Source organism: Protopterus annectens, chromosome 7.part0 (assembly GCF_019279795.1).
Source record: "Protopterus annectens isolate FY-2018-M chromosome 7.part0, PAN1.0, whole genome shotgun sequence".
Classification (NCBI taxonomy): domain Eukaryota; kingdom Metazoa; phylum Chordata; order Ceratodontiformes; family Protopteridae; genus Protopterus; species Protopterus annectens.
This window is the reverse complement of record NC_056739.1, coordinates 1,219,122,726-1,219,149,499: the sequence shown is the minus strand read 5'-3', so window position 1 is coordinate 1,219,149,499 and position 26,774 is coordinate 1,219,122,726. Positions and strand designations below refer to the sequence as shown.

At 38.6% G+C, this 26,774-nt stretch overlaps 1 protein-coding gene across 1 annotated transcript in view; it reads right to left on the bottom strand.

Moving 5' to 3' along the window:
- Positions 1–26,774, bottom strand: part of CHRNB4 (cholinergic receptor nicotinic beta 4 subunit) — a 202,246-nt gene that overhangs the window by 45,578 nt on the left and 129,894 nt on the right. The window contains exon 5 of the mRNA XM_044077843.1: positions 6,791–7,763. Coding sequence (XP_043933778.1) covers positions 6,791–7,763 — 973 coding nt within the window. The remainder of the gene's footprint in view (positions 1–6,790; positions 7,764–26,774) is intronic.

Sequence of the window (26,774 nt, the reverse complement as noted above, 5' to 3'; positions counted from 1 at the left end):
TCAGTATTAAATTTAATCTTTTTTTATATATGACGACACTACAAAAGGCAATGCATTACTGTACGGACTGTCTTCTCATTTTCTGTCATCACAGTGGTAGACTTTTCTGCCAAGTAGAATGTAATTTCTTCCAAAACAAAAATATACTAGTAAGGACTGAAAGCAAGGCAAAACTTATAGCCTTCATTTATTTTTCATTTGTTAGAAATGTAGGTGGATGGTCTGTTTAACCTTTTCAGATACAACCTGAGCCAATCATAAACATGTATTTTAGAGTTTGTGTATTTACTTTCTAAATATTTATATACAGAAATATATAATCCAACATGTAATACAAATATTTTAGTTAAAGACACTAGTAACACATTAAAAAAATTACATACGTTGTATATAGAACCTTAGTGCATGAATGTATTCTGTTACCTAGCTATGGAATAACCTCTCAGTGATACCATAAATCAATAAAGGAATACCTTTTGTTACCTAGATATGGAATACCCTGTCAGTAACACTGTAAATCTTTTATCAGACTCCTTTTTTAACGATTTTCACAGGAATAGAAGTAGGATTTCCAGTGTATAAATCATCAGAACCTTTCTGAAACCTTTCTTCAAAATTACTAGCATTTCCTACCTCCAGTCCAGGAACCTCTATTCAGTTTTCAAGGATAAATATACAGTTCATCCACAGGATAATATCCCAGAGATGTCAGCTGTTTCAGTGCTTGGGAATGTAGCTTATCCAGGCAGTGAGCTGTATCTCCCCATGTCCCCAGCCCCCCACACACTTCTTTCCTGGTCCCTTTTGCACATTTCCTCCCATCAGTATTTCCCCTACATTCCTATTCTCACTGTATGCTGTACCACTGTTTTCTAGCGCAATAAAGAAATAATTCACTTTATTGTTCCTAACAGATGATGATCTAAACCTTCTACCCTTTTCCAGTATACTAGTGTCCTTTGCAGTTCTCAGCAAGTAAAAATATATTTTGAGATCCATCCTGCTCTCCCCTCGGGTTTTCTTGGTTTGCTGTATGATTTATTTTACTTTTTCATTAATCTTCCTTACACTTATATGCACCTTTTTCATTATATAAAATGTAAATGCAATAAGGCAGATGTTTCCTCTTCTCACTCTTCTGTTCACATTTAAGATTTCTTTCCATTCGTATTGAACTCCTTTAATGCTTCATCATGGCATTTCAGCTATCTAGCTTTCCCATTACTTTTGCAACCACTCCATCACTGTGCCCCTAAAGAAGCTGAAATCTTTTCTTCATTAACTCCAGACACTGACCTTTTCGCATATCTCAGCTAGACACCGTGGACTGCCATTTAAATTGTGGCATGAACATGGTCATCTCTAGCTTTGTGATGTTAGTTATAATGATGATAACTAAGTTAAGAATATTTTCTTCCTCAGTCATGACATCAAATGCTGCTTGTATTAGACTTTGGCCAGATCTTCCGTCAGCATCCTTTTCAGTACTTTGTCATCTCTGTTCCATAACCATGCAAAAAGCATCTTTTCACAACATTTCAACTGTAAAAGTAATGGTCTAATCTGCCTTGTGTCTTTTTATGTGTTAATTAGTTAAGCCAGCTTTTATACAGGTGCTCTTTTATAGGAGTGATTTGGTAATGCCATCTGGTTAAGCAACTTTTTTTAAATCTGGTAAGCCAGGTAATGCATGAGTGAGTCTCTTCAAGGATGATCTGAGTAAATACTGCTGGGAAGATGAGTTATTTAGGCTGACATAGTTTGGAAGCGGAGATGGAGGTAACCAAAACCAGGATCACAGGATGAAGCTCCTAACCAGTTTATAACCTTAACTGTTTGAGTTACACTCTAACAGCAGTAAAATCCTCATTATCGCCAATATTCTTCACAATGGAATTTTGGTATCCTGAATGTACACAGTAAATCTGCCTCTCTTTATCTCTTTCTCCCTGCTACACAACGTAATTTGAAGGATCAGTATATAAAAGTAGCAGTCTAGTAAAGCCTGTGCTTCTGCTAAGGAGACACTTTCTTGTCATCTTTCTGAGACAACTTTTTGCAGCTGACTGTTTATTTTTTCCAAAATAGGCTTCTAGGACTTTCCTCCAGTCATCTCTCCTTACTTGATTCAATAGCTCATTTTCCCAGAATACCCCTACTGCACTATTTTTACTCTCATTAGTGATGTTTCTTCACCTGCCCCCCCCCCTGTTTATTTCAAGGAGTTGCATGCAGTAATATATTTCACCTTCAGCTTTCCATGTTTTTTTCTTTATCCATTATTATAGTCAGCCTTTGCAGTAAAATGTTAATGTTCCTTTGTAGTTCCAGTGTCTTTACTACCAAATACTCCTCATTGTCATACCAGTAGGCAAATAGTAAGAATACTAAGTTAGTGATCATGGGGACCATAACATCTCTAGGCAACAATACTAAGCTAGTGGTCATAGGGGCCATAACATCTCTAGGCAACAATACTAAGCTAGTTATCATGGGGACCATAACATCACTAGACAACAATACTAAGTGATCATGGGGACCATAACATCGCTAGGCATATAGCACATAACAACAATACTAAGCTAGCGATCATGTGGACCATAACATCGTTAGGCATATAGCACATAGCAACAATACTAAGTTAGTGATCTTGGAGACCATAACATCGCTGGGCATATAGCACATAACAACAATACTAAGCTAGCGATCATGTGGACCATAACATCGTTAGGCATATAGCACATAGCAACAATACTAAGTTAGTGATCTTGGAGACCATAACATCGCTGGGCATATAGCACATAACAACAATACTAAGCTAGCGATCATGTGGACCATAACATTGTTAGGCATATAGCACATAGCAACAATACTAAGTTAGTGATCTTGGAGACCATAACATCGCTGGGCATATAGCACATAACAACAGTACTAAGCTAGTGATCATAGGGACCATAACATCACTAGGCAACAATACTAAGTGATTATGGGGACCAAAACATTGCTAGTCATATAGCACATAGCAACTGTACTAAGCTAGTGATCTTGGGGATCATAACATCGCTAGGCATATAGCACATAGCAACAGTACTAAGCTAGTGATCTTGGGGACCATAACATCGCTAGGAATATACATCTTTAAGCAGGCAAATTTAAAAGTTCTTGTCACCCTTTTTAGTCACTTACTAGAGGTCATCTCCTAAATCAAGCAGGTCTATACGTGATAACCCTGGTATAAATTTGCCTACCAATCCATTCATCAAAACTAGTCTTAATTTTAGCCAAAGTTGTACTTTCTTTGACTTGTAGTAACTTATTCATTATGTTGGGATACACTGATTTAGGAACAGCTCTCTCCAGTAAATCAGTGAGTTAATCAATCAATTGCTTTTTCCTTTCCTTGTCCCAAACATAAACTGACTTGTGGTATGTCTGAGAATACTAAGCCCATTTTCCCATTGCATCAACCTTCTCATTTATGAGACAGTATGTACTTGTGTACATGATCACATTAAGGCTTTTAAATAGGCATGATCTGCTATGTCCATTGTTCACACATCATCACGTAATATAGTCACTTTTTTTTTTCTCTTTTTCATGTAACTAATCATGGTATATGTTTTGATTTAATTAATTTGTACAGACCCTCAAATGACTGAGGCTTATTTGCCTGGAGATGCATTTCATTAAAATTTCAAATGCTCATACTGCAACCATGTCTGACAGAAGCAATGGGCAACATGTTTAGTCACATAATGTAAGACACAGTTTTTACTATATATAAGGAAGGGTGGGAGTAAAGCCACCCTTAATGGGAAGTGCATAGAGGATTGTCCCCCCCCCCAAAAAAAAAAGGTGGGCTATACTGTTTTGCATTAATGCATGTTGGGATAATTTTGGCAATCTAATTGTTAATATTAGTTTAATTGGTGGGACGTCAGCGTGAGTTCAAGTCAAATATGATTTTGGTCAAAATTATCTAGGCAAAAGAACTTCAGGCAAGCAGGATTTTTGGAACTATATGCTAGCTTTGAAAATATACCCCTAACTCCCCAAAGTGTTACCTCCCCTTACCCCAGACTGCATCTCTTGATAGGTTATGTTCCCATTAATGAAAAAAATCCTGAAATGACATGCTTAAGGAAAACGATGATAATAATGAAAATAAAGATGATCATGATGATTACAAACTTAAAATACCGAGATCATTTTTTTATTTAAGTTCTACAATATTTTATTGCAAAAAATAATAATAATAATAATAATAAATTCTTCCTAAGCATGTGCACTGTAGTATGCAAGGCATATGGGTGGCTACCTCATGGTCCAGTCAACTGGACTTTAGCCAAACAAAGTAGACCCAACACAACACAATGTTATTGTTTAAGTATACAAGAGGGTCCATCATCACCTTCTTACATGCCAAATCCCCATTTTTTCTGCTTGGTATTCAGCCCTGACAGTTAAAGGTATCAGCTCCCAAAAAAATGTCATCCTGTGGTCTTGGGCTTGATGCCTTCAGCTGCTACTTGAAAAATCAGTGTGGTGCAGGGCAAGTCATTTAAGCAGACAGTTATCACTGGGTGCTCCTGAAAAAAAGCCATATTGGGCATTCCTAGTTAACAAATACATAAAAAATAGGCTGTAGCCATCAGTAATTTTGGTTTCTCCTTCTTCGACTTTCATTGCATATTTTCATCTATTTCTTGCACAAGAGTTTTTTGCCTCATTCTACCATCATTTCACCTCCTCATGACCTTCATCCCAACACTGCTGCCTTCGTCAATATAATCATGAATTCTTTGGTAGCCATCAGCCATATTTTCCATAACCTCATCTTTTTCTACATCATACCAGAATATATCATATCTAAAATATATGGAAAGCTTGGAGCATATTAAAAATGGAATGAAATACCTGTGTGGAGCAAATGTGCTTTAAAGTTTTGTAACTGAAAGTAGGATAAGTGAGCTTCAGTTCTTGTTTCTATACTGTGGGCCAGCTTCCACAAGAGTTGTTCTCAGTGTAAGTCTGTCCTGATTCAGAAATAATTTCTCTTAACTGTAAGAGTCCTACTTTGGCGGAAGACCTATCTGTAAACAGGCTTACACTGAGAGCAAGTAATTTGGAATTAGGCTTTTTATGTATGTATGTATGTATGTACGTGGTACATTATTTACCATTATGTTACATCTACCATATTACCATCGTTATGTACTTAAATGTATGGACTCGTGGAGTCTATTTACTATTTTAGACAAATCTGGGCAGATGAGGAAAGTGTTGAACTTGTTCCTGCTTACACAGTACAGCAACTACAAATGCCAAAATTGATAAAGCCAGTTTTTTAATCTTCAGAGCCCAGTCCCTTAATGCTTCCTTGAGATTCAGAAAGGCTTGCCACACAGCAGAAGCCTTTATTCAGAAGGTGTTATCAGCATAAAGCCTGAGTATTTCAGAAACTACTACCCACTTCAGTAATGCAAAAGCACTGGCCATAATGCTGACAAAAGTCTCAGTGGTGAAGCCACATGCGAATGCAACAGTCCAGTGGCATGGCTAATGCTAATTAGCCATGCGGTCTGCCTGATAATGATGCAGCACAGAAAAACATGGTATAGCAAGTCAGAGAAGTGCTCCACTGCATTGTTTTTATTATGAGGAGAAAAAAGTATAAACTAGCATTGTGTGTGTATTATATTTTTAAAGTAACGCTACATACAGATGTCAAAGATTTCTAAGCAGGAAATTGTATGTATACCTTTTAATATGACATTTAAATTGTAATATATAAAGAATGTCTTTCAAGCAGAAGCTGAATGTTTTCTGTTTGTAGTTGATTGAGCAGTCTTTTTGTACTTTTATAGGCTCTCCTTGAAATCATTTGTTGCTTCCTTTTGGAACTTGTCGTCATATCTGGTGTAGAATATGGCCCACAGCAATACATTTTAACACTATTATTCACAGCTAAGTAGGATGGACAAACAAGAATGGAAGGTAACTTGACAGCTATCAGACAGTGAGTAAGCTGGGGAAGTGTACCCACAACTCATACATTTAACTAGCTTAAAAGCAAGTAATATTGTCAGAGTTTTTGATTTGAAGAAAAAAAAGAACTGCTTGGGATCACAAAGTTAACAAAACTAATGGGGACGCTAATAATCTACTGTAACTGTCTCAAGTCAGAAAATCAAAGAATGCTGTGATTTATGATACTAACACTTAAATCAAACAAAACAGGGCAATATAAAAATGGAAAAGAAATATATCACATTATAGTTCATTGCAGGAAAAAGAAACAATTATTGCTAAAAAAAAAAAACAAGACAAAATCAGATCAGTATAACAGGCTTCTCATGTAAATTATGGTTAAAACAAAGAACAGCATAGGCAATGGATATAAAACAAATCAAGTTCTCTGATCATAGCTATCCTGTGATACATTGTGTGTGATTGCAACATGTTATATCCAGATATAAATGAAAGAAATCATTTCACTAATAAGTAGTAAGGATTCTCTTGTTACATAGCAATGGTTTATGCAACAGTGCACTAAAGTCTGTACATCCAGGTCTGAAAGCACACACAAATACATACGTACATACAAACATGCACACACACACATATATGTATATATATATATATATATATATATATATATATATATATATATATATATATATATATCAATATACATCTACACACACACACACACACACACACACACACACACACACACACACACACACACACACACACACACACACAGGGCCTTATTTTTGATACTTACATTTTGATCTTCATCATCACTTTTCACATGATCTGCAATAAATTTCACCCCTTCAATGGCTTCTCTAACCTCAGGATGAAATTTCTTAGATGATCTTTGTCTGACCTCTGAGGTGCTGAAATATCTTTCTTGGATGTCTGTAACTCTCAGGTCATACTGCTGTGAAGATGTTGGATTCATGAAGTAACCCGCACTTTTGTAGGTATCTGCTGAATTGATTTGAAGATTTTCAAGATTATTCTTCTGTCTCTGGCTTAATTTTTGCCTTGCACAACCATTTTCTGGTCTCTTCATAAATAACAATATTGGAAGCTTTTGTAGGAAAACAGTTTTCACCCATAACGGCATTGTGTGAGTACTTGGAGAGCGATGATGAACATTTAGTACACAGACACTTGTGACTATGGAAAATGTTACCAGTACCATTGTAAACATTAGATATTTTCCTATCAGGGGGACATCTAATGATGTTGGAGGAACAATTTTTGAAATCAGTAGTAAGAACACAGTTAAGGCAAGCAACACAGAAATGCAGAGAGTCATCTTTTCACCACAGTCAGAGGGTAAATAGAACACCAGGATGGCTAGTGATGTTATTAATATACAAGGAATAATTAGGTTGATTGTGTAAAACAGAGGCTTCCTTTTTATAATAAAATCATATGTTACATCAACATATGTGGGGTCAAGATTATGTACTGTTCTTCGTCCTGGTAATGCCACAATATCCCACTCTCCACTGGCTGTAAAATCGTCCATACTGGCAGAATTGGTTTTGAGCACCAAGTCTATCTCTGTGTGGTCATATGTCCAAGAACGGAATTTTAATGTGCAGTTTTGTTGATCAAAAGGAAAATGCTTCACTTCAATTTTGCAGGCACTTTTATAGATTGCTGGAGGTAACCAGGAAGTACTCCCATTGCTTTGCACAATTACGTTGGTGTATAAAGACACTTCATAAGTTCCATCAGCACTGGAACAAGACAAGAACACACAAAGGACATGTTAGTCATTAAAGGACATGAGCACATTTAGAATCACAGGCTGAGTTGTTGGCATAGCGAATACTACAACAATAAATGGCAAAAGAAAAAGCTTTTAAAAAAAGAACTGCTGACCCAATATTATGGAAAAAATAAATGCAACTTTAATAAAAAAATAGAAAATGTACGCTTACACATATATAAACACTTTTTCAAACATGTAGCAAAAACTATTTAAGTAGCAAAACAGGTGGCCTGCCTTTGGGAATTTTAAAGCAACAACATTTTTAACATATGGTCATACATACAAACAATAAATGTTCATAATATTTAAAACAGTAAACAATAATTAAAAATCACCTTTGATAAAATGTTTTATTTCAAATCCCTCTTTTTGAGCACTGCTTTCAATCTGTCATGTAATCCTGGTTTCTAATATGCCCTGAGTCACATTATTCAGTAGCTCTAATGGCAGCTAGTGACTTCAAAGCAAGGGGGGCTGCAACAAGCAACTAAATTGGTTAAGCTAACTGAAAAGGAATGTGGCTATATTATGGTAGGTCAATGGTCTTGATCATTACCTGTGATCAAGCAACAGAAGGGGTCATTCACTTTCTTCCCTCATACTACCTCTCTACCCACTCTTTATGGCCACTTTATTGACTGTATATACCTCAGATGTCCATCTGTAATCCAAATGCCAGCCTTAGGTGAACTACAGTCCCAGGCAAAGGACTCCATGGTCTCCCAATGCACAATGATCCCTTCTGCACCTCCCCAGTGTCTCTCATAGTTTCATAGTTTAGTACTAGGCTATCTGCCCTGAGGCATTTGCAAGCCTAGCCCTAGAGATGTGGCTTTCACCACCCCATGTAGTGGTACTAAGGTGTATAGAATAAATTTAGAGTACTGTGCCTTTGTCTAGTAGTGACACATTGAAGACCCCCTTACTTATTAAAATTAGTTTACTGTGCCTCTGTTAAGTAGCGATACAGGGGTGACACCCGGGGTAAACCTACGATCTCCCATCCACTCGTCAAGATTTCTCTTGAAGAGAGACTGTGAGGGGCTCTGCCTAACATGGACTGGGATTTTGTTCCAGAATATGGGAAGCCTCTGAGTTATGAATCTGTCTCTCCAGCATGTTCTATTCAGGTTTGTACTGAGGTTTAAATCTTTGGCTCTCGTGGTTCTTATGGATTTTGATTTTTTGAGGTGGAGCATGTCCATCAATTCCTGGTTGGATATGGCCTTGTATGTCAGGCACAGATCACCTCTGAGCAGCCGGTATGCTACTGAATAGAGCTGGAGTTTCTTTAGCCTGGCAGCATATGACATATGTTGGAAACCCTTGATCCTCTTGGTGAGGTACTTCTGGGGTCTCTCCAGCTGTTGTAAGTGCCGGGTGAGGTACATACCAAATGGGGTATTGTACTCAATCATGGGCCTGATAAGGGAGGAGTACAGGGGCACAATGACCTCCTTTGATCTGGATGTGAACCCCTTCATGATAAGGTGGGCAAGGTAGAAAGTCTTTCTAACCACTTTGGCAACGTGGGTGTCAAATGAGAGGTCACTATCAACTTGGGTCCCCAGGTCTCTGATTACTTTTTGGGTTACTGTCTATGTGATAATTTGTGGGTATTTTGTTTTTCCCACAGGGGATGACTATACATTTCTTGGCATTCAGTTTAAGGCCGTGATTCCGGCACCAGTTGTCCGTTTCGGTGAGGCCTTTCTGTAGGATGTATGTGTCAGCTGGTGTATCGACTATGGCGCCTAGTTTGCAGTCATCTGCGAACTTTGTCAGCCACAACCCTCCCATGTTTGCTATCACATCTGAGAAGTAAATGCCGTACAGGAGGGGTCCCAGGACAGAGCCCTGTGGGACACCACTTGTGACTGGCTTTGAGTCTGACATGGCTCCCGCAATCTTGACTTTATGGGTTCTGTTCTTTAGCCAGTTTGCAACCCATCTTGTGACATATGGATTTACTTTTAAGCTGTTTAGCTTTTCTATGATCCCCGAGTGGGGTATTGTGTCAAAGGCTTTAGCCAAGTCCAGGTAGGCTGTATGGACTGCCTTGCCCTCATCAATGGCTCTAGTGACTGTTTTGAAAAAGTCAACCAGGTTCAAAAGGCAGAATCTGCATTTACAAAGCCAAACTGGGTGGGATCAAGTGTCTGTAGGTCCCCAATGTCGTTGTTTATGAGTTCCATAATAATTCTTTCCATAGCTTTGCAAACCAGGCTGGTCAAGCTTATGGGGCGATAGTTCCCAGGGTCTGTAGTGGAGCCTCCCTTGTGGAGTGGTACCACTGTTGCTGTACGCCAGTGTTCAGGTACATATCCTGTAGTAAGGCTAAGGTTAAATAACATTTTTATATGCGGGTTTAGCTCCTCTTGGAGTTCACGTATCACGCAGCCGGGGATACCATCAGGTCCCATAGATGCTGTGTTTTTTGCTTTGTTGAGGGCGGTTCTCACCTGGACATCAGAGATGACAGGGAGGTTACATTCAGCTGGGATGAGTATTTCTTCTTTTGGAGGTGATGGAGGGGAGAAATTTGCACTGAACCTGTCTGCCAGAATGTTGGCAATATCTGTGGGTTCGGTAAATTTTTTGTCGTTGTGTACTAACTCTGAGCATATCTGAGTGTTTCCGCCCAGGTTTCTAACATAACTGAAGAATGCCTTGTGGTTATCTTTAGTGTCCTTGGCAATTTTTCTCTCAAAGTTGGCCTTGGATATTTTTATGAGAGAACGTAGCTTTCTACTAGTGCTGATCAGAGATGCCTTCCCTTTATGGGATTTTGCTCTGTCTTGCAGTAGCTTCCTTCTTTTGTTATACAATTTGTTTATGGCTGGGGTCCACCAGACAGGACGCTTTCCTTTGGTGGAGACGGTCTTGGTTTTATTTGGGATTGCACGATCCATGCATTCTTGGAGATGTCCATAGAAAGCATTTGTGTAGGATTCAGCATTGTGGGATGTGGATTCCATTGGCCCTGAGGGCTTAAATGATACCATCTCAGTCTTGAGAAGTGTAAAGTCAGCTTTTGAGAAGTTTCTCACTGTAGTCTTTTGTGCTGGGGGTGGAGGTGGTAAATGTATATCCAGGGTGATTAGTTTGTGGTCAGATCTCACCAGTGAGGGCAATACTTCCGGTGTGGAGCATTTTGTCCCCATGTTTGTGATGATCAGGTCTAGTATATTATCCCCCCTTGTGGGAGAGGTGACTAGTTGTTCCATTGCATTTGAGTTTATGAATTCCTGGAACCTTTGGGCTAGGGTGTTAGGGCTAGAATAGTGCACCCAGTCTATGTTAGGCTAGTTGAAGTCTCCCAATATGATGGTATTTGGTGAGACATTCATATCTTCCAATGTCTTCAGGAAGGCTGAGTGGGGTTCTTGAGATTTTGAGGGTGGTCTGTAACATGCAACCAGTTGTATAACAGTTTTGCCTACAGTTAGCTGCACCTGGATGGTCTCCGATACTTCATGAGTTGCCACTAACCTAGAGGTGTGGGTGTCCTTGATGAATATGGACACTTCCCCTCCCTTTGTGGTTCGGCCCGGGTTTTGGGGCCGAAAAGCATGATACGAGGTAAAGCCTGGTAGCGCTGGGGTGCTCTCAGGAGCCTTGAACCAGGTCTCGGTTACAGCGCAGACATCGATGTTCTCCTTACTGAGGAGTGCTTCGAGAGCCTGCATCTTGAGATTTAGACTTCTGGCATTGAACAGCATTACCCTTAATTTTATTCCATTTTTGTTTTCTAAGGAGGTGGGTTCGTCTTTTGAGCCTTGCCTAAAAAAGGCACTATGGGGGTGGCAAGAGCCTTAGCCAGTATCCGGAAGCCCAGTGGTGACAGGTGCAAGCCGTCGCTTGCGAAGCAGCGTGGCTTGTCCAGCATGTCATCCCAAGCAGACAAACATTGGATCCCCCTAGAATGATACCAGTAATTGAGCCAATTATTAAAGCTGATCATCTTGTCTTTGTATTGTGGCATCATTCTTGGTGAGGGCAGGATGTTGCTCAGGGTCAGGGTCATACCAGCCTGGACTACATAATCAGAGAGCTCCTCAATGTCTCTTTTAATGTAGTCCATAGAGGTACGTCTCAGGTCATTCACGCCGGCATGGACAATGACGGAGTCATATTTGTACGTGCTTTTGAGTGACCTTAGTACGTGTGGTATATGGCGGATCCTAGCCCCCAATAGGTAGATTACCGTTACCCTCTCCTTGCTCAGCCTGGTAAGTGGGACGTCAGTGTGTCTGACTATAGAGTCACCTATCACTAGTGTATCAGGCATAGTGTTTGGCCTTAAGGGCTGTGATTTATTGACACACCAATTTATTGAAGTATGTGTTGCATGTGTTATGTTTTGAGGTGGTGGATTTTTGGGTGTCTGCTTTGGGAGCCTCTGTTGTTTTGGTAAGTTTTTTAATAGAGCCTCCGAGTATGTTTTTGTGTTATTATGTGTTTGATTTGCAGTTGGGGTAGGTCTATGTGTGACTGGGTTTGTTGTGTGTGTGGTTACCTTCTCCTCCTGTCTGGTCTTGCCAGTCCTGAGTTGAGAGAGTTCAGCCTCCAGTTTGGCTATATAGTTGCATCTCTCACATGTATTTGTGTTTGTTGGGAGGAGGAGAGGGTTGTCTGTGTACATGAGACAATTATAGCATTGTCTCAAGATTCCCAGATTAACCAGCTGAGCAGGAGAAGATGCTAGCAATCTACCACTTGACATGCTAGAATATTATAAGAGAGTGTTGTGCCTTTAAGGGAAGTGGTTGGGGTGGTAGGTGGATGTAGTGCTACTTGAGTTTGAGAGTGCTTGCTTAGAAGAGTAGCTTAGAGAACAAGTGCTATGCTTATAATATAACTAGTAGACTGGTTATTCTAAGAGTAGAGCTTTCTAAGGGAAAATTTGAAGAGCAGACTTGGCGGAGCGAGGAAAAGTTTAACCCTGTTTAACCGGCGCTGCGCTATGCTCACAATCGCGCAAAGCCGCGCTAATGCGGATTTTCAACAGGGAACTTGAAAAGAGCTAGAAATGGTCCAAAACAACCAATTACTACAGCTCTTGTGCTGAGGTCACTTCCTTCAGGGACAGATAGGCTTCTCAAGGCTCCCCACTCTCACTGGTGAGCAAAGAAACTTACTTCTTATCCAAGTAAGGTAATGGACAACACAGGAACTACACCACAGCCCAGAATACAGCAAAGCCTGTAAACTGGTCTAAACTAGTCGAGGAGAGGCAGGAAAACAAGGATTATTTTTTTGTTTTTTTTTTTTAGATAGAAAACACTCAGAAATACAGAAGGCAGCAATAAATCAGTTACACGGGCTAGCACACTTTAGTGGGCAGCCTCAATAGTTAAATTAAACAAACAAACACAGATTTTCGATTAATTTTCGACCAGGTAAACTTTTAAGTGCAGATACTATAAAATGCAGCAAACAGTTAAAAAAAACAGTATAAGCTTGTTTAAAATAAGCAAGAGAAGGTATTCCAAGTAAAAACAGAAAAAATACTTAAATCTGGAAAGTAGTCACTTTTCTCAGTTCTCTGTAGCTAGGACCACTCTGCAGGACCACGTGGAGCTGTCTCTGAGTAGTATAGCCAGAAAAAATGCTCTGAGGTGGATTTTAAACAGGGAACTTGAAAAGAGCTAGAAATGGTCCAAAACAACCAATTACTACAGCTCTTGTGCTGAGGTCACTTCCTTCAGGGACAGATAGGCTGCTCAAGGCTCCCCACTCCCACTGGTGAGCAAAGAAACTTCCTTCTTATCCAAGTAAGGTAATGGACAACACAGGAACTACACCACAGCCCACAATACAGCAAAGCCTGTAAACTGGTCTAAACTAGTCGAGGAGAGGCGGGAAAACAAGGATTTTTTTTGTTTTTTGTTTTTAGATAGAAAACACTCAGAAATACAGAAGGCAGCAATAAATCAGTTACACAGGCTAGCACACTTTAGTGGGCAGCCTCAATAGTTAAATTAAACAAACAAACACAGATTTTCGATTAATTTTCGACCAGATAAACTTTTAAGTGAAGATACTATAAAATGCAGCAAGCAGTTAAAAAAAACAGTATAAGCTTGTTTAAAATAAGCAAGAGAAGGTATTCCAAGTAAAAAACAGAAAAAAATACTTAAATCTGGAAAGTAGTCGCTTTTCTCAGTTCTCTGTAGCTAGGACCACTCTGCAGGACCACGTGGAGCTGTCTCTGAGTAGTATAGCCAGAAAAAAATGCTCTCTCTTCTGTCCTTCCTCACAACCTTGCTACACCCTGTAGCTAGATTGCTTCTTTCTTGTTTTTTAGCACTTTGTCTTACTTATTAGCTTTTATTTAACATATCCTGACTGGCCAAGACTTTACTGTAATAAGTTTGGAGGAAGTAACTAAATTATCCCAGGTTCCTGGAGGCTACTAGGCTCTCAGAAGTCGTAAAATTTCAGATTATATCAGGCGAGTCTTAGATTTTTTAACAACCTTTTGATCCAGTGATGGCCGAACAAAAATCATGACTAAGAAAAGAATTTCAGTCTCATTACTTTCTTTAAAGGTCAACTAAGTTGTCCCTAAAGCTTAATGTTCAACTCTAACAAAAGAGCTGTTACTAATAAGATGACAGATGCTTGCAATAAATCCTGTCTGGGAACATTGCCTGCATCCTTTCCCTGCAAAAAAGGTAGTTACTTTCTGAGTGTACCTCTCGTGTTAGGTGAATAGAAAGTAAAACCACAGATAGCCACATGCAGACATTATACAGCTGAGAGCTCTTGTGAAAAAAAACTACACAGAGAGGGAGTACATGCAGACATGGGAAACAGCATTGCTACTTGATTTGCTAGGGATCAGTTACTATCAAACACATTCTGCTCTGATGACGACAGACAGTTATTATGTACAATGCTAATGTTTGCACTGAAAAGTGAAAAAAAATATGTCCTACTTGCTGCTTTTAGATACACTGCAATCCCTCATACAAAGCCATTTTCATCACTGGCAAGCCCACAGAAACATCAATTACAGCCACTTTATTGACTGTGTATACGTCATATGTCTGATTGCATTAAAAAAATAGCCACAATTAAGTATGTAAGCTGGCTTCACACAAATGTTTTGCAAACCCAGAGTAACAACTGTTTAATTTAGCTAATGATAGCAGGGTGAGTCATATGTGTTTACAACAGTTGGGAGAAATCTAAAAGTAGTGGAGGACAGAGCACTAAAAACAGGGACTGATATTGTTCTTATATACTTAGACAATTGCCAGAATAACATGCTATGCATTAAAACACATTTTCTGAAGACTCTAAAATTCAAACATCTGTCTTTATTTAGTGACTGCACTCTTCACTAACTTACCAAAACAAAACAAAACAGATGTTACAAGGAAAGACAAACTCATGCACATTCTGCAAAATCAGGGAAAGCTGGGACTGTCTATGCCCTCTATACACACATATATTGTACAGACACGCACATGCACACACTCATGCACAAGCATCAATACAGCCACTTGTTTGGCTGTGACTATACACCTCAGAACTTTTCTGAATTTAATCCATACCTACCCGTGTAGCAGTTATTTATTTATATATGTATATATCTTCACAGCTTACTGCTATACAAATATAGTGTGCAGTCCACTGAAATCCCCCATGCTTTACAACCCAAGAATCAAGTGAAAATATAAAAAAATATTGAGAGATAATGAACCAAAATCAGAGACAGATATTTCCCTTACATACTTATAAAGTTGTCAGAATAAAAGCTTTGCATTAGCATCCTTTATCTAAATGCCATTAAGTATCAAACTCAAATGTCTGTCATTCAGTGACTGCATTTCTCATTAAGTTGCCATAAAAACACAAACAGTATGAGAAGTAGTCCAAAATATGAGACACAGGGACACATGTGACCATCAATTGAAGCTACTGATATATGTGTGACTGTGCACCTTAGAACTTTGATTGTGAACAAATGGCGAGACACATACATACTTTTTTGTATGGCAGTTATTTATCTACTGAGCTCACTGCTTTCAGAATTCAGTGTGAAACCCATTGAAACACTCCTACATAACTTAACCTCCTAATTCAAAAAAGAAAAAATAATGGGAGACAAGACAAAGGATCAAAATCGGAGACAAATACTGCCCTTTGGTATTTAGACATTTTCTAGAATTACAGCTTTTATATTAGCATTTTTTTATGAATGCTATTAAGTCTGAAACTAAATTGTCTGCCATTGTTTAGTCAATACAATCCACATTGATTTGCCTTAAAAATACAAGAAATGCACCAAAATATGACCCAAAATTAGAAATACTTTGCAAAATCAAGGACAGCTCAGACCATCAGTAATACCACATGTATACATATAAATACACATAGTCATGCACTTAAATTAAATAAAAATATTATCTTTTTACTTTCTCGGTAAGTGTCAGACATAAAAATAAGCAAACAATGCTTGCTAAAGGCATAGAGAAAAAGCTCAGTCTAAAGTAATTGTACAAAGTAGTAAACTTCTAGCCTTTTCTCTTATTTAAATTGCAACAACATTCTGCCAGCAGATGAAATATATAAAGGGCAGGACTACTGTCAACTTTTAGTGCAACTGCCACATATGCAATGCAATGCAATGCACTCAGAGAGCTAATAAAGTCAGTGGTTCAGCAGTTAGCATGTTTTCCTTTGGTGATAGAAAATTGGAAAGCTGAGGTTTATTTCCACACGAGGAACCTGGATTACTTTTCTAATACTGGCACTATATTGCAGCAGAAGGGGATGCCACGATCCTGAATGTGGCATCCTTCTCGTGAGATGGGATGTTAAACTGAGCTCCCATCTGCCTGATTTGGTGACAGCTCAGGCATGTGTAACAGATCCCATGTGTCTTATTAAAAAAACAAAGATTTGGGGGATTTTTCCAGTGCCCTGGCCAAATTTTTCCTAGTCAGCATGAATATCTCTTCTGGTCTCCCCTGAAAAGAAGACACTGACCTAGTAGAAGTAATCTAGTCTACAAAGAGTAAATCAATAAAATAAAAATATAATTTTAAAATATTTTAAAATATTTGCAAATGTATTATATAGTGCAGATACTTTTTCTCTCTCTAGTAATGGATTTCTGTCTGGGGTTTGGAAAAGAAAGAGAAGTTGCACTCTTCTAATTAATATAAACATCATAATGTGAATAGATGTAGTATTAAAAAAGCTTATAAAGTTAAAACAGTTTACATATTTAGAAGGATTTTAAATTGAAAAAAATACCTTGTAATTTTTACAGATGAAAACAACTGACACTGTGATGAGTTATTCAGAATTTAACCAATAGTCTCATCCTAGGTGTTTGCTGATTTTAGTCTTACATTGTACCCACATTTCAAGTGAATCAGTAAAGTGAACTTTCAGTGATGTTGAATAATATGCCAACAAATGTTCTTGATTTATCCTTAAGCAGTAAGCAGCACTTAGATTACAGCTTCAGAGCTACTGAAAAGATTCCTACCTGTAATAAGCCCTACATTATGTCCATGTTGAGTACTACAGTTCATTTACGCTGGAAACGCTTGGAACAACTGGAATCCTGATTAATGACAAGTAACTAAATAAATAAGTATATTTGCAAGTATGTAGGTAAAAAACTTAATAAACTTGCCTCCGGGCTCAGCATGCTCAGTTCTTTTTTCTTTCACTTTCAATCTGCTGCCTCAATCAACTGAGGGCAGTTTCAGTCAATACAAATGTCTCCTTGCTGCTTTGTACAGTGAGTGGCCCAGAGGGCCTCTTATTAAGTGAGTTTTCTGCCCCTGTATATAGTCTCCTTTTATTTATTTATTTATTTAATTTAGTAGAACATTGATCCTATTGGACTCATTTCAGTCTCAGCATGGGGAAAAAAGTTGCTTGACATTATATAGAGATTGAATGACAAAATACAATATATACATTTATGATATACAAAGTGAATATCATAGATGGCTTGGGCGAATAAAGTCAATAAATAAATGAAAGTATATACAGAGTGAGTGGAAAAACGGATTCCCTTCACAATGCTGAATTTCTGAAACGTCGAATTTCATATGGCTGACACCATATGATCGAAGTTTCAGAACCTCGACATTGTAAAATAAATCCACAAAAAAAAAAAAAAAAAACTTTCTCACCATTATTGCAGGGGGGCAAGCCCCCCTGCACCCCACCCCCCTGCTACTTAAATGTACCAACTCTGAGATGACAGTACAGCAATGAAAAGGGAAATCTCCCGTTCCGGGCTGTATGCAAATGTCGAGATTGCGAAACGTCTATCATATGGTCTCGGCCATATGAAATTCGATGTTTCGGAAATTCAGCATTGTGAAGTGAACCCGTGGAAATCACAATATACACATGCATTATACAGGGAGTAAAATCAGAGTTGGCATTTTGAAAGAATCACAATAAAAATTGAAATCAGAACAAGGCATATAGACAGAAGAAGGAAATTAAGGGAATAAGTTATATGACCAGAGAGATAGCAAATGCATTTTCTTAGAGTCTTGAAATGTGCTTTTATCTGTGAGCAGAAAATGGGGTAAGAGGAATGATCTCTAAGAAAAGAAGGGAGAGATTCCCACAGTTTGGGACCAATGACTGAAAAGGCATGGTCTGTGTAGCGATGTCTAGTTCTGTGGGGGGGTTGGAGGAAAGGACATGAGTATAAATCATTATACATAATGGAGGGCTGTTTTGAAAACAGTCTGGCTTGCTGAGTTAGCCGATTTCTGTTTTCTTTCTCTCTCTCTCTTTTTTTAACAGACTTTTGGAAGTGTTCAGAACTCCCAAAATCACAACTGCATGTGAGCCAGCAGTTCTAAGCTTTGTTAAGTCAATATTAAAGGTAAAAAAAAATGCTAGAGTAATTATGCTAGGTAGTAAACTGCTAGCCTTTTTGTTTAAACTGCAACCAACATTCTGCCAGCAGATGAAATATTCTAAAAGGGGTTTTATGTGAGATTTTTGAGTTTTCAGAAACTCAAAACTTCATATATAAATTGATAGTAGTCCTGTCTTTTACAGGGTTTATGTCAGATTATAGATTTTTTGGAAATTCAAACTTCATATGATTGAGACCATATGTTTGACTTTCAGAAAACTGAGATGAAACAAATCAACCAAAATATATGATTCTGTAGGGGGCAAGCAACTTCAAGATCACACTACAGTGGTGAAAAGATTAAACTTCTCAATCCCCAGTGTACTGTGATCTCCATATACATGCTTTGAGTTTTTGGGAAATTGAACATATGGTCTCAACTATATGAAGTTCGAATTTCCAAAAAATTTTATAATCTAACATAAACCCTCTAAAAGACAGGAGTACTAGCAACTATTGGTGCAAGTGCCACATATGCAATGTGTTTAGTGAGCTAGCAAAGTGAGTGGCTCAGCGGGTAACTTGCTTTTCTATGGTGCTGCAGCCCAGCAGCCAGTACTACAAGTCACCACTGAGTAGCTCAGTTACCAGGGTTATATTACCTCCATTTTTATTTATAAGAAATGAATGGTTCTGTTGCACTTGCTCCATGCAGGATGGTGGGGTCACCCTTGATGGCATTCTCTGTGGACTCATTGATGATGCCAAAGGATAGTGATGGGGTATCCTTGCATGCAAAGCATATCAAGGTTAGTTTTTAACAATCCCCAGACAGCTGGCAACAAGTGACTATTGCCTAGCATATTATGATGACTGTTAAAGAAAAAGTCTAGAATGAGAGCTCCTAGATGTCTCTGATTTCAAAGATCAGGAGGATGTGCAACAGACAGAGAATAAGATTAGCTAAGGGCTAGTGATCTTACAGTGAAAAGGCAGCATTAGTAGTTGTGGGTGAATGCAAACCATTAGAAAGTGGAATACTTGGGTTGTAGGTAACTTGCACCGCATGGCAGTTACTTTGCAGAAGAAGCCAGAGACGCCTGTTCTAATGTTTGTTTATTTCATTATCTTCTTCTTCTTCTTCTTTCGGCTGCTCCTATCAGGGGTCGCCACAGCAGATCAACTGTTTCCATTTCTTCCTGTCCTCTGCATCTTGCTCTGTCACACCAACCACCTGCATGTCCTCTCTCACCACATCCATAAACCTTATCTTAGGCCTTCCTCTTTTATGTCCTCTCTCACCACATCCATAAACCTTATCTTAGGCCTTCCTCTTTTCCTGTTACCTGGTAGCTTCGTCCTTAGCATCTTTTTCCCAATATACTCTGCATCCCTTCTCAGCACATGTCCAAACCAACGTAATCTTGCCTCTCTGGCTTTGTCTCCAAACCTTCCAACCTGGGCTGACCCTCTAATATACTTATTCCTAATCCTGTCCATCCTCGTTATACCCAGTGCAAATCTTAACATCTTCAACTCTGCCACGTCAAGCTCTGACTCCTGCCTTTTTGTCAATGCCACTGTTTCCAACCCGTATAACATAGCTGGTCTCACGACCCTCTTGTAAACCTTCCTTTTCATTCTTACTGGTACTCGTCTGTCACAAATCACTCCTGACACTCTTCTCCACCAACTCCATCTTGTCTGTTCTGTCTTCTTCACCTCTCTTCCACACTCACCATTACTCTGAACTGTTGATCCCAAGTATTTAAACTCATCCACCTTCGCCACCTCTACTCCTTGCATCCTCATCATTCCTCTATCCTCCCTCTCATTCACACACATATATTCTGTCTTAGTCCTGCTGACCTTCATTCCTCTTCTCTCTAGAGCATATCTCCACCTCTCCAGGGTCTCCTCCACCTGTTCCCTACTCTCACTACAGATCACAATGTCATCTGCAAACATCATAGTCCACGGGGACTCCTGTCTGATCTCGTCTGTCAACCTGTCCATCACCATTGCAAATAAGAAAGGGCTCAGAACTGATCCTTGATGTAATCCCACCTCCACTTTAAACGCATCTGTCACTCCCACCGCAGACCTCACCGCTGTCACACTACCCTCGTACATATCCTGTACCACTCTTACATACTTCTCTGACACTCCCGGCTTCCTCATACAGTACCACAACTCCTCTCTAGGCACCCTGTCATATGCTTTCTCTAAATCCACAAAGACACAATGCAACTCCTACTGACCTTCTCTGTACTTCTCCATCAACACTCTCAGAGCAAACATCACATCTGTAGTGCTCTTTCCTGGCATGAAACCTTACTGCTGATCACTAATCATCACCTCCCTCCTTAACCTAGCTTCCACTACTCTTTCCCATAACGTCATGCTGTGACTGATCAGTTTAATCCCTCTGTAGTTACTACAGCTCTGCACATTACCCTTATTCTTAAAAATCGGTACCAAAACACTTTTTCTCCATTCCTTAGGCATCCTCTCACTTTCCAAGATTTCATTAAACAATCTAGTTAAAAAGTCCACTGCCATTTCACCTAAACACCTCCATGCTTCCACAGGTATGTCATCTGGACCAACAGCCTTTCCGTTCTTCATCCTCTTCATAGCTATCCTTACTTCCTCCTTGCTAATCTACTGCACTTCATGACTCACTATCCGCACATCATCCAACCTTCTCTCCCTCTCATTCTCTTCATTCATCAACCCCTGTTTATTTCATTATCTGTGATGCACAAAAGAGGAGGGGAGGACAGGTATGGTTGCTATATGATTAATATTTTAGGAAGCCAATTGGAACTAAAAAGAACCTTAGATGGGTGGTTCATTCCCTAATGAATGTTTAGGGGTTACACTAGAAAAGGTACATGCAGCAAATTTTGGTAAAAAAGCAGATATTTAGCCAAGCATACCTCTCAACCTCTTAGTGCAGGAAATCTGGACAAAGCCCGAAATAATGGGGAGGCAAAAGCCCAAAACATAGGGACAGATTTTAAATATTGCGCTTATAAACTTAGAAAGTTGCTAGAACAGCAGGATTTGTTAGCATGCATTTTCTGAAGGATATGAAGTCTGAAACTCAAATGCATTGTCATTATTTAGTGACTTCAATTCTTGCTGATTTTCCAGAAAATGACAAATTGTTTGAGGAATAGACCACAAATATTAGGCAAAAATCTGGACATTCTGCAAACATCTGTACAGTTGGAAGGTATGTAGACAAGCTATGTCTAGTGTTTAATGTCTCCAGGTATATGTGGATGCCATATAGATTTGCTATTGTCTCTTCAGCATGTAGTAACAGATACCTGGGCCTGGGTGCTAGATGGTTTAAAACAGATAGAGATTTGGCTGCCTCACCAATCAAGGTGCGCCATCAGAAAGGGATGGGGAGATTTATTGTTCCATCATGCTGTGACATAATTTATGTTAGATTTTCTGCACTAAATTCTTTGCTTTGCAGGTTTGCTTCTATTTGTTTAACTTCTGCTTTACTAAACTTCTGTTCCACATTCCCCCTTTGTGATAGTATTTTTGTATTATGAAATTTTCCATATCTCAGTGCCTTTGCCTTTATTTGTCTTCATATGTCTTTGGAGCTACTTTTTTGTATTAATTAGTTTTGCTTTGTCCTTTGTATAAATATTGCACCATATCAGATCTTCCAAAAATATCTAGGTTTTCTTCTTTATATTTTCACACATCCACTTCTTTTTCTTAACAGCCCAGACTTTTAGTCTATATAATGTTTTTCATGGATCTCTTATATTAATGAACACAAATTTGCATTTGAAGCTTTTGACAGGTTTTTTTTGTGCAAGTATTTTTCTTTCCTCTAATTTCTCTTTTTGAATACCTTCCTTCTGGAAATTCTGGGCTTCTTGCATAATATTAACGATGCATATTTTTCCCTACCTCTGTAGTCCCCTCTATCATATTTATGGCTGTGGGGCATCCTCCCCCTGAGCCTGGCCTAACCCTATTATAGGAATGTTTCTGTATCTTGAAGATTCTGCACTGTCATTTTTTCCCACTCCTGGCACCAATACAGCTACCACAATTGGGCACTTTTTTATTCTGGGACTTGAGCACCCATCTGTCATTTTTTTTAAACTACTTCTATCCATGATATGTCTTGGTGAGAATTTGCAAAAAACAGGGTCCACCTCATGAATGTACTCACCAAGACTTGAGAATTAATTCAGTTACAGCACTACTACTCTCCTTTTCTTGCTGATTTTTATCATCTCTCCATTCAGACCTAAAAGTAAACTTTGATGAAGATATAGATACACTGTTTACCAATAAGAGTGGCATATATCGGGCTTATAGTTAAATGCCCAATATTTTTTGATTAGGCTATGCCCATGGGTTGTGCAGTGACCTATATTACCTTTGACAAGTTTAGTACAGCTCTGGATTGGATCTGGGAGGCATGTGACATGAAGAAATGCTATGCAAAACGTACACACAGACAGTTGGGTATTAGGGCATTGCAGTAGTTGTGTAGGGAGTTAGGTTTACCATCAGCACATATGTTTTTTGCTTTCCCCTGGTTGGAGAATTATGTACTAATACAAACATTCATGCTAGAGAAGGATATGCTGAAGTTATTAAAAGAGAAAAACAATTCTATACTATGCAAGAGAGGAATGTATAGTGGTGGAGGATGGCTTTGCCAGGTTTCTTTAAACTTATATGTAGGGCGTTTGACTCAGGAATAACTTTTAAGAAACTGCTAGCAGTATTGTTGAAAGCTAGTTAGGATCCTTAGGTGGGGAAAAGAAGGCAGACAAATTTTGAAGAATTTCAATGGAACCTCCTTCTGTCACAAAGATTTAGCAAAAGGCAATAATGTGAACATTTTCACTGAGGCAGAAACGTCTATAGTCATGGGGCTTTTCTTAAGGGAAGTTTGTTTGCTTGCTGCTGGTAATAGGAATGACATATCTTTGTTATTTTGAAAAGCATTGCATTCCTAGAAATAATGTAAATATGGATTATTATGATAGTGTAAGACTCAAGATTTGTCCAATAAAAAGATTGTTCCTTGATCAGATAATTGAGCTGCATGTTACGTATTGAATAAAAATGAAAATGAATTAAATCAGGGTACAGTGTTTTCCTAGTCAGTTATGCAAATTTTGAAGCTGCAAATGATGATGACCTTTTCTGTAAGATATTTTCCAGGCACACAACAGAATTACCAACAATTTTACTTATTTGCATCTCAGCAGATTTTCAGTGTTAGTACTGCGGTGGCCCAACAGACCATTGCCTTAGAGAAGGAACAAACAGGTTGGGTTCTAAATGTTTCATGGGAGCTCATAACATGGAAGGCATAAAATGAAGCATGCCAAGCTTTTACGGGTGCTCTTTAATACTTAGATTACTGACATATGTGTACTTTCTTGGGGGAGTGCAGTGTTTATGGACTTAGTGAACAGACTGCAAGTAGAAGTTATTGCCAGGGCCATCAGGGTGCATTTTGGCAGTCTTAAATTTTCCATTCATTTACAAGAGATGGTTGATTACATAAAAAACACTGGAGAGTGAGCTTGATGCTACAGGGCTAGACTACAAGGCAAGCTACACTGAGGGAGCAGAGGCAATCACTAGGCTGTGTCTTATTACCAATACTACCTCAAGGTTTTCATATTATTTCCAGGAGCTATGGGGCATACTCAGCACAGGCTCACCTAGTAATCTTCTCTTACCAGACAGCCTCGCATGCACATACATTGTTATGGACTGGGGTAGAAGGGGTTATTATTCCCTTGGGGGGGCTATCTTTTTCTTGTTAGATGGGCACCCCCACCCCCATGGTTCTATGTAAAGCAGCAATGTCTGCTGTTGTAGTGTTTTCATTTACATCTGTAGAGGTTTCGCATATTAATCATTTTAAGGTGGTGCTTTAAAAAGCCCTATGCCAGTTGGGCTTTAATCTCGTTGACATTTCAGCTCATTCTTTAAGAATGCAGCAGGGAACTGACCTTACAGAACAGGAGATACCTGTGAAGATTACAAAATCAGCTGGCAGGTAGATATATTTAGTGCATTAAAAAAATTATCAAAAAAAGGACTTGTACACATTCTAGTGAAAAGGGGCTGGGCAGAGTATTAGCTACAGGTAACAGCCATGTCTTTGTTTAATTTGTAGGGGAAGACGCTGTGGATTATTAGACATTAAATATTTTTGGGGGATGCAAACAGAGCCTAAAAGGGACCAGAAGGTAATGGTTGGGACAAAATTTGCAACTAAAGTAGTGTCAGTGTTTGTTTTTCATTTATATAAATGTAAGATTGCCTGTGTCATATATGTTAATTTAATAAAGATTCTGTTAAAAAAAAAAAAAGATTTCTTGCTCCCCAGCCTGCAGTGATGAATTAGCAATACATGTCACCATAGATACCAGATGCTATTGTGATTGATTTAGTTGACAGTGATTTAGGAACTGAAGCAAAGAAGGACTAGAAATGAAAGATTATGAAGGCTGTATTTTACCCGAAGTAAATGTTTTCTAGAGTTACAGTTGTTTGGTCAAGTATTATTCAAAGATTAGTCTAAAATAGGGTAGTGAATCACTAAATAATGGAGCTAGCAAGAAAGCACACAAACAAATGTAAGTTTGTATAAGAGGTTCAAATGGGAAGTTTATGATACTTATCCATTTTGCTTAAAAGGATGGAGACGCACTTTGATATAGACCAGATGGCATTCATTTGATAGACATAGGGTTAGGTCTATTTTATTTTCATTTGCATTTGATAATTCAGGATCCTTCAGGATGAATAGTAAGGCATGGAAGTTGACATGAGGCAGTAGTACCTAGCTGGCCAAAGGATGGCCTATGCATATATAAAAACAAAAAGAGAGGGAGAATAAAAGAGATGAAAGGAATAAGTAAAGACAGTGAGATGCTTTGGGTATATAAAAAGTGGAAAACAAAAAGAGGTGGAAGTATTCCTGGCAGGTGGGGAAAACAGACAACAGTTATTACCAAGGCAGATTTCAGGCTGCTGTGTAAGTGGAAGAGCACTGACTAGGGTGAAGGGAGCATAGACTCCCCGCCCCTCCATGGGAGGGCAGACACATCCTGTTAGTGTAGATATAAAGGGAAGGCTATCTTTGTGGTCCTCCAAAGCATTATAAACAGCTGAAGTCATGCTGAAGTATGTGTGTGGTAATAACAAGTAGGCTAGGGAACATCTCCAATACCTAATGTATTTAGTAGCAGGATGCATCCTCTGGTTTATATTGTGTAGGGTATGGCAGATGGAGGCCTCATAATAATATTAATGTAGATTCAACCCAGGTGTATACTCCTGAAGATTTAAATATACTGATATAGCATGCTCATCTGGGTTACATAATTGGTACAGTCCAAACTGGAAATTAAGTACAGTTATAGATGTTTGCAGGCCAGCATGTACAACACATGCATTCGTTTAGGAGTTGAGGATACTATAGCTAAAACCTTGGAAAAGATTTGATGGCTGAAATGGTTGTGAACCTGGAAAATGCTGATTAGGATCAACATAGTGTTGTTTAATAACAGGGAAAAATTAAAAAACACCTAACCAGTGAAACTACAGGTATATGCTTTTGAGATAATGGTTAGAAAATTATTGTAGTTTACCATAGCCAGTGTTGATACCATGCAATTTGATGATTATTTTTTCTCAGATGTTCATCTCTTGCTTGAACGTCAGAGTAAGCCATATTATTAGTATTATATTCTTCTTTTGAAAACATGCACATAAATGTGCTATTTACTGATATTGTTTAGTTGCCTATAGCATGTGTACTGTTAATTAATGTAATTCTTTGTTTATTGCTTATGTTTTGCTACTTGCTTACATCATGTTCTACACCTGTTACCCCAAACGCCTGGGGCATGGCTGAAAAGGGTCTGGTGACCAAACCTGATTATGAAACTGAAATAAATAAATAAAAAAATGGTAAATATTCTGAAATTTGACAAAAGAAGTGGAGAAAGGAGAAGAAAAGTTAACAGTGTGGGATGTGGCTAAGGCATTCTACAGCACTGATCATGGAACGATGGTAAACATTTTAAAAGAATATGA